This window comes from Schistocerca gregaria, chromosome 1 (genome assembly GCF_023897955.1).
Source record: "Schistocerca gregaria isolate iqSchGreg1 chromosome 1, iqSchGreg1.2, whole genome shotgun sequence".
Classification (NCBI taxonomy): domain Eukaryota; kingdom Metazoa; phylum Arthropoda; class Insecta; order Orthoptera; family Acrididae; genus Schistocerca; species Schistocerca gregaria.
The window spans coordinates 588,873,804-588,887,583 of record NC_064920.1 but is presented as its reverse complement, the minus strand read 5'-3'; the positions used below and the strand labels follow the sequence as shown (position 1 = coordinate 588,887,583).

The 13,780-nt window shown below is 38.4% G+C and overlaps 1 protein-coding gene across 11 annotated transcripts in view; it reads left to right on the top strand.

The window, feature by feature from the left end:
* Positions 1-13,780, top strand: part of LOC126357309 (histone deacetylase 6) — a 318,706-nt gene that overhangs the window by 53,615 nt on the left and 251,311 nt on the right. For 9 of the 11 annotated variants that reach the window (XM_050007447.1, XM_050007450.1, XM_050007449.1 and 6 more), the window contains one exon: positions 7,846-7,976. In XM_050007447.1, the coding sequence (XP_049863404.1) occupies positions 7,846-7,976 (131 nt within the window). Of the gene's footprint in view, positions 1-6,706; positions 6,803-7,845; positions 7,977-13,780 lie in introns of those variants that run through there. The other 2 variants (XM_050007452.1, XM_050007451.1) reach the window with 2 other exon arrangements.

The window sequence follows — 13,780 nt, the reverse complement described above, 5'->3', positions numbered from 1 at the left end:
ATGGTGCACACCATCGTCTGAAATGATTTGGGTAAGAGGAATATCTGCTTCTGATTTGGGCAGCACAAGCTCACAGATGAGCAGAAAGCAAAATGGATGGAAACTTCTGGTGATTTCATTTCCATGTGTGACCAGGATCCATTGCTTCTGACCACCATCGTCGTGGGAGATGAGACCTATTGCTACCAGTTTGATCTGGAATCAAAACGGCACTCGATGTCATGGTGTTCACCATCTTCCCCATATCCAGGAAAAAGCCATTTGCAAAGATCCAAGGTGAAGACACTGTTTGCCTTCTTCAACAAGAACATTATTATCCACAAGGAATTTGTTCCTGCAGTTCAAACCATTAATGTTGTATTTTACCAGTCCATTTTGAACCGATTGCTACAATGTATCTGGCTGGTTCGGCCAGAGTTGCACAGGACTGGAAAATGGATGCTGCTCAACGATAATGCGCCTGCACAATGTGCAATTCGTGTGCACCAATTCCTGGCGCAGAAGATGGTAAATGTTTTGAACACCCTCCGTACTCCCCTGATGTGGCTCCTGCGGACTTCTTCCCGCATCCACCTGAAGGCGGCCATGAAAGGTGAACATTGTGCAGTTGTGAGTGCCATTAAAGATCGTGTGACAGACATTCTGCGATCGATTCCAGTGGAGGCCTTTGTTGATAGTTTCCAGCTGTACAAACGTCAAAAGTGTGTTTTAGCGGGTGGCGACTATTTTGAAGGGCAATAACAAACATTTTTTTGTATCTTTCGTTCTGTTTTTTGTCTGATGGCATTCACTGGACTTTTTAGACACACCACGTATATAAAAATTATGTAGCTTTCCATTTGTTAACAGCCAGTCAAGTAAGTGTATCAGTATGCTTATTTAAATAAAATTTGTTGCTTTAATGGTCAATAAAATGTCTTATAAAACTGCATGCTTTCAGGGTCATTGTCATTGGATAAGACATTCGTTGTATTGTATTGCTACATAATAGGAAAGAGAGACATAAGTTCCACAGTTGTCTGAATGACTTCCACCCAAAAATCTGTTTAGTCATGGGGATGGAGAGTGAGGTTGGCCTCTCGTACTTACATATTTTTATCTACAGAAGACCTGACTATACTCCAGGACACAGTTTATAGGAAACATACCAACAAAAACTGTTATCTAGATGATGGTTTGCTTCACCAACAAGCCCAGGAGCAAGCTGCTGTGAAAGCTCTGACCTCGTTGTGATTTCTAAGCAGTGACAGAAAGTGTGTGTGTTGTGAAAATATTGATGGCCAACAAGGCCGACATTTCCGTAAATTGGTCCTTCAAAAGAAGTGGTAATAATAATAATAATAATAATAATAATAATAATAATAATAATAATAATGAAACAAGAAGAACAAAGAACCTCCTGCACAATATGCGAATTTATTATTTATATTTGGAGTAGCTGACCACATAAACAGATTTCTCCTGAAGAATGGTTGAAGGATTTTTTCTGGTTACAGTGGTTGTGCCTGATCGCTTCAACATTGTGGGAGAGTTTGGCAAAGCATCTATCAATGATACTGGAAGGACAATAAGAGAATGCAGTAAAGAGCATGTATGCCACAGAGTGTAAAATCAGCTGTAGCGAAGCATCAAGAAGTATGTGCCCAGGTTATATATTTCAAGAACATATGTGTGATATCCAGAAAAAGTAATATCTATATGAAAGCCATGTAGCAGATGAAATATCGGAAACTGAATACAATTTCAGTAGAGATGATTGCTACAGGCTTCCATCTTCATGGCTGTCAGTTATCATGAAATTAAACACCCAGCCCTAGTGAGTGAAGAACACAAACAACTACCAGGAGGCAACTGAGATGGCGCACCAATATAATTTTGGATTGCCAGTCTCTTTCAATATTTCACAAATAACAACAGTCCACCAGTAGCAGACTGAAGATATTTATCCAGTAACTCCACGTCCCCAAAAAAAGTGTAGGTAAAATAACTATTTATAAGTGAACAAGACACTAAGATCCCTGCAGAAGGATCCAAATACCAGGCACTGAGGAGGTTTGAATAGGAATTCGATGCTGCCTAATGGCTCTGAAGATTTTTATCACCAATAAATTTTTTGTTCCCCATTTCTTTTTTAAAATACGTGTGTGGAGCAATTTTGCCTAATAGATTCATTGTTTTATTGAATTGCATTAATCAATTCGAGATTTCAAGACATCTTAATGTCTTGTATTCAGCTGCTCACAGCTGGTAAAATGGTTGTTTATTAAAACATGATCTGTTTTGCGGCTTTAAGTTGCATCGTCAAGTGAACGTACATGGTAAAAAGCAAAGTGCAGTGTCCTCACTTCTTGTGGATATTACAAGTAGTAAAGAAGAATCTTATACTGACTATGTTAAAAGATCATAGGCATACCCATCACTCCTAGTCTAAATTTAATATTCAGAGAATGTCGCCATTACTGTAGTGAATGAAAGGCAAAGGGGAAGTGCCTCATTCTTTAAATAAAAAAAGGAAATATTTTATAGTAAGCAGACAATTAACTTTTTTAAGAAAGCAGTGGCTGGATTAGCGGTAAAGAATTTTCACTGTTATCATGATTAGTCTTGGCACATGTAAATTACAGTGTGGAAAGAATCGGGTGGCAGTGTCTTACCAGAATGACAGCAGGACAACTTAGTGCAGGGCAAAGCAAAAAAGCGGCCCACACGAATGACAAAGAGAGACTTGCTGGCTGGCAGAATGGAAGCTGTCCCTGTGGACAGTGTGACGCCATAAAGTTATGACCAGGAGCAATGTGTTGCTACCTTTACAAGTGAGAATAGTACAGAATTTTATTACATACAGGTACTTTATCATACAAACAGTCAAAATTAGCCAGAATGCTACGGTGCTTTAATTCCCACTTGTTATTCAACATGAACTGTGCGTTTTCTTTTTTATGTATAAGTTTTTCCCCTTCCTCTACTATATATTCAAAATGAACGACAAAATCTGATATAAAACTAGTCCAAAACCTTGCCCATTGTGCAGAAAAGATTTTTCCACAAAGAAAGCTCAAAATACCTTAATTTGATCTCAACCATATGAGTCTAATGAGATCAGTTGAAATATTACCATTAAAGTTTCAATGAAATGATTTGAGAGACAGAAAAACAGTCTTTGCTAAGCAATAGCTGCATGAGGTTGAAGCTGCAATTATTAAACTTATTGCAATGGTTGTTCGGCCTGATGGTTGTGGACTTAAACAAATTAGTGTCTTGTGTACACTACGACCAGGTGATCACAGAATTAAAAAAAATACAGCCAATCAATATGAAAAAAAAGAAAAGTTTTGACTTTAATCCCGCTGAGTTGGTCCATTAAAAACACTGTGGAACAATTGTGTGCTTTAGAATGAATGGCATATGTTGCAAGGAAGTTGAAGATGGAAAGAGGAGGACTGGCCTATCCAAAAGCAAGTGTGGTAAGAAGCACCCAGGAAACAAAGCTGTGAAATTCTTTTGTGATCAAGGGTTTAGCCAAATTTGTTCAGGAAAGGAAGGGTGTTTTCCATTCAAGTAGATGGAGATAAAGTTCAGAAACTAAAGTACATGCCACTGAGCAATTTGAAATAAATGTTGATTCCTTTTGAAAATGGAAATTTTCAAAATTTTGTGAAATAACATCCAAATTGATGTGTGAATGTTAATGCAATAGCTCAAACTTGGTTTGTCTGTGCACATTACATCAGAATGCAATGGGACTGGATAGCGGTGTAGCCCCTACAGACCAACACTAGAATTAAGTCTTCTCTTTTCTTTCTTTCCCTTTTTTACTTACAGATGTAAAAAATAATTATGCATTTTCTTGAAATGGCACCAAAATTAAATTAGTTATTCGTGATACACTTAAATTCACTTTTTAATTGCTGTTAAAAATTATGAAATGTAAGTGTCGTGCCAATTTTAAGTTGCATGGTGTTGAAGATAGGCAAAATTAGTACATTTATGGTAACTTTAGAGGCTGATAAAATAATGAATACATTAGTAGGACAGATCACAATTCTTTAATTTTCTGACAAGCAAGCAGACAATGCACTGACAAATGGTTATCTTGCCAGTGCATTTGACTCACTACCTATTCCTTGTTAAAATATGGGGAAAATTTATCACAACAGCACTTTGTACTTTTTTGAAGCTTTGAAGAGAGACTGTGCCATGGGCACTGCTTATCTGATTCATTTATGCTATTTCTATATTTAAGGCAAAAGTTTTCCCGGGCGGCAAGTTACAGGATCCCAACCTTGTTAGCTCAGGAAAGCCAAAGTTGAGGATTTTTTCGGTTATTTCCAGATTTGAATAAATGTGCTCTTGTGAATGTGGCTCCAGTACCTACACCAGGTTGTAGGCGGAGCATGAAGTTCATGCAAGTCTCTTAGGTACACTACGTGATCACAAGTATCTGGACACCCCCAAAAACATATGTTTTCATATTAGGTGCATTGTGCTGCCACCTTATGCTGGGTACTCCATGTCAGTGACCTCAGTAGTCACTAGACATCGTGAGAGAGCAAAATGGGGTGCTCCGCAGAACTCACGAACTTCGAATGTGGTCAGGTGTTTGGGTATCACTTGTGTCATACATCTGTACATAAGATTTCCACGCTCCTAAACATCTGTAGGTCCACTATTTCTGATGTGATAGTGAAGTTGAAACGTGAAGGGACATGTACAGCACAAAAGCGTACAGGCTGACCTCATCTGTTGACTGGCTGAGTCCACCGACAGTTGAGGAGGATCGTAATGTGTAATAGGCAGACCCCTATCCAGACCATCACACAGGAATTCCAAACTACATCAGGATTCACGGCAAATACTATGACAGTGAGGCATGAGGTGAGAAAACTTGGATTTCATGGTCAAGTGGCTGTTCATAAACCATGTATCAATCTGGTAATTGTGAAACGACACCTCACTTGGTGTAAGGAGTATAAACTTTGCACAATTGAACAGTGGAAAAATGTTGTGTGGACTGATGACTCATGGTACACAATGTGGCGATCTGATGGCAGGGTGTGGGTATGGCGAATGCCTGGTGAATGTTATTTTGCAGCATGTGTAATGCCAACAGTAAAATTTGGAGTCACTAGTGTTATGGTGTGGTCATGTTTTCAATGGGGGGAGCTTGCACTCGTTGTTTTGCATGGCACTATCACAGCACAGGCTTACGTTGATGTTTTAAGCACCTTCTTGCTTCCTACTGTTTATGAGCAATTCGGGGGTGGCGATTGCATCTTTCAACATGATCGAGCGTACCTGTTCATAATGCACGGCATGTGGTGGAGTGCTTACACGACATTTACATCCATGTAATGGACTGACATGCACAGAATCCTGACCTGAATCCTACAGAACACCTTTGGATGTTTAGGAACACTGACTTCGTGCCAGGCCTCACCGACCGACGTCAATACCTCTCCTTAGTACAGCACTCTGTGAAGAGTGGGCTACCATTCCACAAGAAACCTTCCAGCACCTGATTGGACATATGCCTGCGAGAGTGGAAACAGTTATCAAGGCTAAGGGTGAGCCAACACCATATTGAATTCCAGCATTACCGATGGAGGGTGCCACGAACTTGTCATATTCAGCAAGGTGTCCAGATACTTTTGATCGCATAGCGTATATTCTGTGCGAATTTCAACAAAATGGTTGAGCTCAGAGGATGTTGCAGATTGAGTCACTTGATATGCAATGGGCACAACATAATACAAATATACTACAGTTAATCAACCATTTTGGACATAGTCTGCTCTTACAATCAAATTGAATGGTAATACATGAAAAAACAATGTCAGAATCTGTTTTCGTATGTAATTTGTAATTCGCTAGAACTGAAATATACTTCAAAGAGCGCATGAGAAACGCACATTTTATTTTAAAGAAAGGAGTAGCAATAGCATAAGCTGTATCTTAAGCCATGTTCCTGTTACATTAGGCATTTTACAACATTTTGACGCAACTGACTGGAACAAAGTAGAACTTCTAAAGTTTGTCAAAATCTTTTCTGTGGTGTGCAACTCTGAGGCTAGCATTAAATATATTTTGAGTTTATAGTGGTAAGTATTGAGTGTTACAGCAGGTGTTGATATTCTTTTGTGAACCATATCCTGTGTGATCAGTTGGAGTGCATCAGGCAGTTTATGAGAGTTTTAACAGTTATACAAATCTTAAGTTAAATACTATAGAAGTATAACAGATAGTGGTTTCATACTCTGTACTATTTGATGCACTTACATGCTGTGCCTAAAATAAATTTAATCATAAGATTTTTCTGCTTGCTAGAAACATTTGCTGATAAAATTTTGCATGCGGCATATGATATTCTCACATTGTATTCTGGTAACCTTGATTTTTCAATGCTTTTGGCATACAGTTTTGCTTTTAATTTAAATCATTAACATAATTGGTTTCTCTGTGTGGGTATATGTTCTAATGCAATGCAGCTTGTGCTTGCCTGCTTTTAGTGGCATAATTTCCCATTCTGCAGTTTTGTTTGATATTTTACTTGTGTGGAACATTAGATCAAAAACTTTGGTGAACTAAGTTGAAATACTCAACCTATATGAGATCTGACCACCTTGATTCGGGTCTCCAAGGTTCTTGTTAATCATGTAAAGTGAATTCTGATAGTTAAGACATACTTAATCCTGTGTCCATACCGTCTACTGTTTCCTTATCTTGTCAGATAACACCACAGGTTCCTTCTGAGCAAGACAACCGAGCAGTGCTCTGAAGTTCATTAATGATTGCTTGTATGCTTGTAAGTTATATTATAGTTCTAAAATTGAGAGGGAGCTTCCTGTTGTAGTAGCTAAAAAGCTAGAAATCACCACACACACACACACACACACACACACACACACACACACACACACACACACACAGAGAGAGAGAGAGAGAGAGAGAGAGAGAGAGTCTTTAATCACTGCCATTTTCAGCTGACTTCTGCTCAAAAATTCTTATTCTGTGAACAACACTACTTTATGTAAAGACTGAAGTTGGGGCACTGTCCATGTACAAGGGGACAATGAAGAACAGTTGACTGTCTCCAGAATCTTATTTGAAAATCCATTTACCGTGCTCAATCTTTCTCTTTTGCAACACTTAAAAGTTCCTGTTGGAGGTGGTATACTCCTGTATTTTTTAAAAATCTCATAACAGAATCATTGTATCAGTTATAAGGAAACCTATAGTTTAATGTGTTATTTGAGATGAACCTTAAATTATTTGTAAATAAAAATTCTAGGATCAGTTGAGGATGGATCTGTGACCCTCAGGATTTGTAATTTGACACTTATCCATGCAGCCACAAAATATGATACTTGAACCCAACATGGAAGCTGGAAATGGGAGTTGACTGTGAAGATAGCCTTTAACTCAGAGTAGCAATGAGGTGGAGGAATCCGTTTGTTATGGTTTTACTCTTAACATATTAATGTAGGGCATAACGTTCAATGCTGTAATTGAAGTACTACAGAATTTGATTGAAGTGTAACTGATGCTTTAGTTAGAAGAGTAGAATAGAAGCCTTGAAATGCTGTTCCTTTATTTGTGAAGGGATTCTGAAAACTTGTATATATCTACCATATACTGTTGTTGTAAATATATTTGCCATATAAAAGTTGTGTAGCAATTTTTTTTATTGCTGGTTGAGGTGTTTTTTTTTTTTTTTTTTTTTTTTTTTTTTTTTTTTTTTTTTTTTTTTTTTTTTTTGCTGCCATTTGTGTTAACATAGTCTCCTTAAATACCGAGAAACTAGTGAATTGTTTAATTGCAGATAAAAGTTTTCTTTCCATAAAATAGGCAAGGGAATGTAAAGAAATGATTCGTGGTTCAACTGGGGTCATTTTTGACAGACGGATGGTAGAGCATCACTGTCTGTGGGATTCCAACTATCCAGAAAGCCCAGAGAGGTTTTCAAGAGTACTACACAGGTTAGTAATGTATTTAATTCTCTTGGTTGTAAAAATAAATAAATAAATAATAGAGCAGAAAATTAGACATGAACCACATAATGTAGAGTTGTAATTTTTTCTATGTAATATATTTTGCAAGTTTAACAGAATTGTTATTAAATTGAACAAATAAGTCTCAAAATTAGTTTACTACTTTTGTTCTGTGATCTAGAAATTTTATTTTGTGATTTCAGGATTTTAAATCAAAATCTTGATAAAACAGTTTTCTATAAATGCTAGAGTATTGTTGGTCTTGGTTCTATGTAATATTTAGATTAATGTCAACAAAAGCAAACATTTTATCTCTGATGTTATCTTGCAACAGTGAAAAATTGCACATATTTTATTTGTTGCTCTGCAGTTGAGAAGTGCAAGCGACAGGCCAGGTATAGAGGAATAGTCAGGAGTGTAAAAAGTGAGAATAAATGAGCAAACAGAAAAGAAGTTTAAAATAGAGGAAAATGAGCTTTTAACAGGAGAAAGAAAGTGGAAATTATTTATTTATATTTGGAAAAAAAATTAAGCAACTAATTTGGAACATAAGTTGCAAAACAGTGCAGAGTTGACGGGGTGGAAGGATAGAAGAGCATATTAAGATGAGATTATTGGGGGTTAAGACCAGTTGCTTCATGTTATAGGAGAAATGGAGATTATTAGGGGTTAAGACCAGTTGCTTCATGTTATAGGAGAAATGGAAATTTTTGTTCATCTGAATCTACATGTATACTCTGCAAACCATTACGAGGTGCGTGGTAGAGGGTTTTTGGTGTCTGGCAGATAAAAATGTTGAAACAAAATCTTTAGTGTAACTGTAACCAGTAAGTGTGAGAGGCATATGGCAGTAACGTGGGAAAAATTAGTGTGTCATTTAAAGGAAACCTACTGCATCCCAGTTTCATTAACACAGCCAGGCTGACAATGGTCTGCTTGGACAACTTACTTCACCTGTCTCAAGAGACTGTTGTGGACCATAAAACTGAATATTTGCTAGTTCTGGGTAGTTGGAATTCCGAAGGATATAATAGCATTCAAAGAATAATAGTCTATTAGTCCTTCTGCCCCTACGTGAACCATGTACTTTGTCATTGTGGATTTACACGCTTTTTCAAATCTAAAACGTGTACCCTAAGTGCAACTGCCTGGAGAGGCATTTGCAGAGAAGCCAGATTAACGTAATATTTCAGTATAGAGACAACAGTGTTTTCAGTTACAGAGGCCACCTGTCTGGACGATTGACTGATCTGGTCTTGGAACATTGATCTTTCTATTTTAGTACTGTAAATGGCTGAAAGCAAGTTTTTTCTGAAAGGCATGCAGCTCTACTCCATGGTTTAATGGCGACTGCATCTTCTTTAGTAAAATATGCTGGATGTAAAATAGTTCTCCACTCAGATCTCTGGGCAAGGACAACTTGGGGGGATGTTAGTATCAGAAAAATAAAATCTAATAATGGAAAATCCAGATAGGAATATCAACAATGTTGATTGCTACGTCCTGGAAAGAAGACACAAATTGCAAACAGACACGATTAAAGCCACACACACACACACACACACACACACACACACACACACACACACACAAAACCCTAAATCTAGCATCTCGGTCCAGAGTCTCCGGCATTCTGGCTCGAGATGCTTACCATGACAGTACAGTATATATGTCTACCAGCACTTCATATGATGAAATATTCAAAAACTGCACGGTGTGGTAAAAGAAATTATTCAGATTGTTAAGAAAGATAAAACTTTAACTGTGGTTGGAGGATTGAAGTTTGAGAGTAGGAAAAGGAAGATAAGTTAAAGTAGTAGGAAAACATAAGTAAAAAGGGAAGCTGCGTGGTAGTTTTATGCAGAACACGTTGTAATCATTTCTAACACTGGGTTTAAGAATCATGAAAGAACATTGTACACATGGAAGAGACCTGGAGCACCAGAAGGTTTCATTTAGATTATATAATGATAAGATAGAGATTCTGATAACATTTTAAACTGTAAAACATTACCAAGGGAAGATGTGGACTCTGGCCGTAATTGATTGATTATGAACTGCAGATGGAAAATGTAGACGAGTAACGGTAAGAAATTAGAGATGGGGTCTGAATAAGCTGACAGCCAGAAGCTGTTTATGGTTTCAAGGGGAGACACAGTCAACAATGACTAAAGCAAAGACAAGGAATACAGTAGAAGAGGAATGGGTAGCTTTGAGAGAGAAATAGTGAAGGCAGTAGAGGATCAACTAGGCAAAAAGCTGGTGCTCAGTAGAAATCCTTGGATCTGCCTGCTTAGCTGGGTGGTAATGTGCTTGCCTCCCATGCAAGCAGTCCCGGGTCCGATTCCCAGCTGGGGTGGAGATTTTCTCTGCTCAGGGACTGGTTGTTGCATTGTCCTCATCATTTCATCCTCATTGCTGCCGCTCAAGTTGTCGAATGTGGCTTTGAATGAAATAAGACTTGCATTTGGCGGTTGAACTTCTGTGAATGGAGCCTCCCGGACAACGATGTCGTATGCTCATTTCCATTTTTTATTGGATGTAATTAATGGAAAGAGAAAATATAAGAGGTGATCAAAAATTTTATGTTCGAAGGCTGTACAGTCAGAACCAATACACTAATCAAGCAAATTGCTGAGAACATTGATGAAATCCCTCTGACAACAGTTGAAGATACTCATGTCCTGCTGCATGAAGACGTCTGTAACTGTCTGCAACACTTCCTTGTCCAACAGGAATTGGCGGCCCTTCAAGGCCTTTTTTAAGGGACTGAAGGCATAATAATGGCATGGGGAGAGATAAGGACTGTAGGGTGGGTACTCCTGTCTCTCTCACTTGAGGCTGCCCTTTGATATTGACCAGTGTCTTGTGTCGCATCGCGACCAGCATTGAACTTGACAACCATTACACAATGGAGGTTTTCGACGGACATGCTGCCCCACTGCCCCAGACACATTCCTCAGTATCTAATGAATGTCTACCAGTGTTTGTCCTTCAGCAGCCAAGAAAGTGATAACAGCACATTGGCCTTGTTTGGATGCTTCAGGTAAGGCCAAGAAAGTGATAACAGCACATTGGCCATGTTTGGATGCTTCAGGTAATAATGTCACCATAGTTCATGTCTCCTCATTTACCACACACACATTGGAAAAAAACAGTGCCACCCAAATCGCTTGTCTACCTGTAACTGCTTATGTACCAGCACTGGAGTCACGATATATTGCATATACACTGCAGCAATTTCCTCAAATGGAAAAGGGTCAAATAAAAATACAAATATCTAAAAAAATGAAAATGACAGAAATTTCAAAACAGCCAAGCAGTTATGACTAGAGGACTAATGTAATGTTGCGAAAGCTTGTGTGAATAGGTGAAAGGTAGATGCTGCCTATAGGAAAATTAGAGAAACCTTTGGAGAAAAGGGAAGCTGTCATATGGATATGGAGGGCTCAAATGGCAAACCAATAATAACCAAAGAAAGTAAACTGACAGGCAGAAGCAATATACACCAGGGTCATACAAAGGAAAGAAACTTCACTACACTATTATGTAGGGGAAGAGGAAGTATATGAAGATAAAGTGGGGATACGATACTGCAAGGAGGATTTGACTAAGCACTGAAAGATTTAAGTCAGGTATTCAAAGTAGACAAAAACCCCTTAGAATTATTGACCTCCATGGTAGGAACAATAATTGAAAACTATTCCACCTATTATACAAGATAGAGGTGAAACACCTTCAGACAATCAAGAAAAATGTAATAGTACCAATTCAAAAGAATGCAGGAGCTGACAGCTGTGAATATTTCACAATCTTTTTAGTTTGACATGTTAGAGCTGCAAAAAAATTAACTCAAGTTATCAGCAGAAGTGTGGAAAAACTGCTAGAAGTTGACCTCGGAGAAGATTATTTTGGGTTCTGGAGAAATTTAGTAACATACACAGCAATGCTGAACCTATAACTTCGACAGGTTATGGAAAGGCGAATCTACATTTTCAGCATTTGTGGATGTAGAGAAAACTTTTGACATTGTTGACTTGAAGACACTGTTCGAAATTCTGAAGGAAAGGAGCGGGGGGGGGGGGGGGGGGGGGGGGTGGGTTGGGTGTAAAATACAGGGAGTGGAAGGTTATTTACAACATGTACAGTAACCAGGTGGCAGTTACAAGAGTTGAAAGGCTTGGAAGGAAGCAGTGGCTAAGAAGGGAGTGAGAGAGGGTTGTAGTCTATTCCCTGCTCTGCATGGAGCGAGCAACGAAGAGACATTTGAAAAGGTAATTAAATTTCAGGGCAAAGGTTTGCTGGTGACATCATAACTCTGTCAGAGATGGCAAAGAACCAGCAAGACCAGTTGAATGAAAAGGGGTGTGTCTTCAAAAGACAAAGGTAAAACAATGGTAATTCAGTGTGGTCCAATCAAATCAGGCAGTTGTGAGGGAAATAGATTAGGAAATGAGGCACTAAAAGTAGAAGATAGTTTTAATACTTGGTCAGCACAATAATTGGAGGCAATGAAAATAGAGAAGTAATAAAATGTAAATTGGCACTAGCAAGAAAAGGTTTCTGAGAAAGATGAATATTTCAACATGTATGGTAAAAGAAATTGAAATGTTAAGGAAGTCTTTTCTGAAAGTATTTGTCTGTAGTGTAGCATTAAATGTAAGTGAAATGTGGACAATTAGCTGTACAAAGAAAAATAGAATAGAAGTATTAGAAGTGAAGTTTTACAGAATAATCTAGAAAGTTTTTTTGGTAGTTTGGTTGACTGTTGAAGAGGTACTGAATCAAATTAAGAGGGATGGGGAGAATGGAGAAGATTTTTATTTCACAGCTTGACTAAAAGAAGCTATAAATTGATAAGACCTATCTTGATAGAATCAAAGAGTAATTAATTTGGGAAGGAGGTAAATGTGGGAGTAAAAATTGTAGAGGGATACCAAAGTTTCACTGCAGTACTGGTATGCAGACTCAAATTATGCAGAGATGATGAGATAGACTAGCTTGCAGAGCTGCATCAAACTGTTCTCTAGACTGAAGATGATAGGAGCACCATCAAAAAGAAGTCTCTCTGAGAGTGTTATTTTGAAATAGAATTCTGATAGTAGTAAAGTTATACACAGCTTGGCAGAATGTGTTTTTGTCATTTTAAGAGAAACTCTTGAGAGACTGTTGGATGCAGAAATCAGTGACGTGTTTAAGAAATGCGGAAGTACCTACTGGTATGTCAAAAGAGGTCATAGGCTTAACACATGTAATATGCCTGTAGCACAACGCCCACTGTGTCTTACACAGACCAGATGAAATGTGATGCATCTGAATGCATAGTGTCATGGCCTTGTACCAGGCTGAAATACAGTGCTGAAAATTGCCCCCTCTCCCTCGCATTAGTTACTACTTTGCCTGTCTTTCTGCCAGTTCCATAGAAGGAGAAACGTACAACTTAAAAACCTAAGCCATCAAACTATACAATTCCAACTGTATTAACCATGTTGTGCTGTGGTTTTCTTCGGAGGACGAACAAGCTTGTAAGTGGGTTAGGACAAAACTTAATGCAGATATATGTGACTAAGGAAGTAAGTTTCTTACCTACTCCAATTCTCATAGTACAAGCCAAACCATTTAGCAAAAGGCGTTAGCAGACAAAATGGAACATACCATACAGAGCTCGCATCTGCTACGTCCTTTCCTCCTCCTGCCCTGTCCTTACCCAAGCCTTGTCCCCTCTCCCCTCCCTCCTCCCCCACTCCCACCCCCATCCCAGCAGTTCCCACAACTACCTGTGAGGGAGCTGC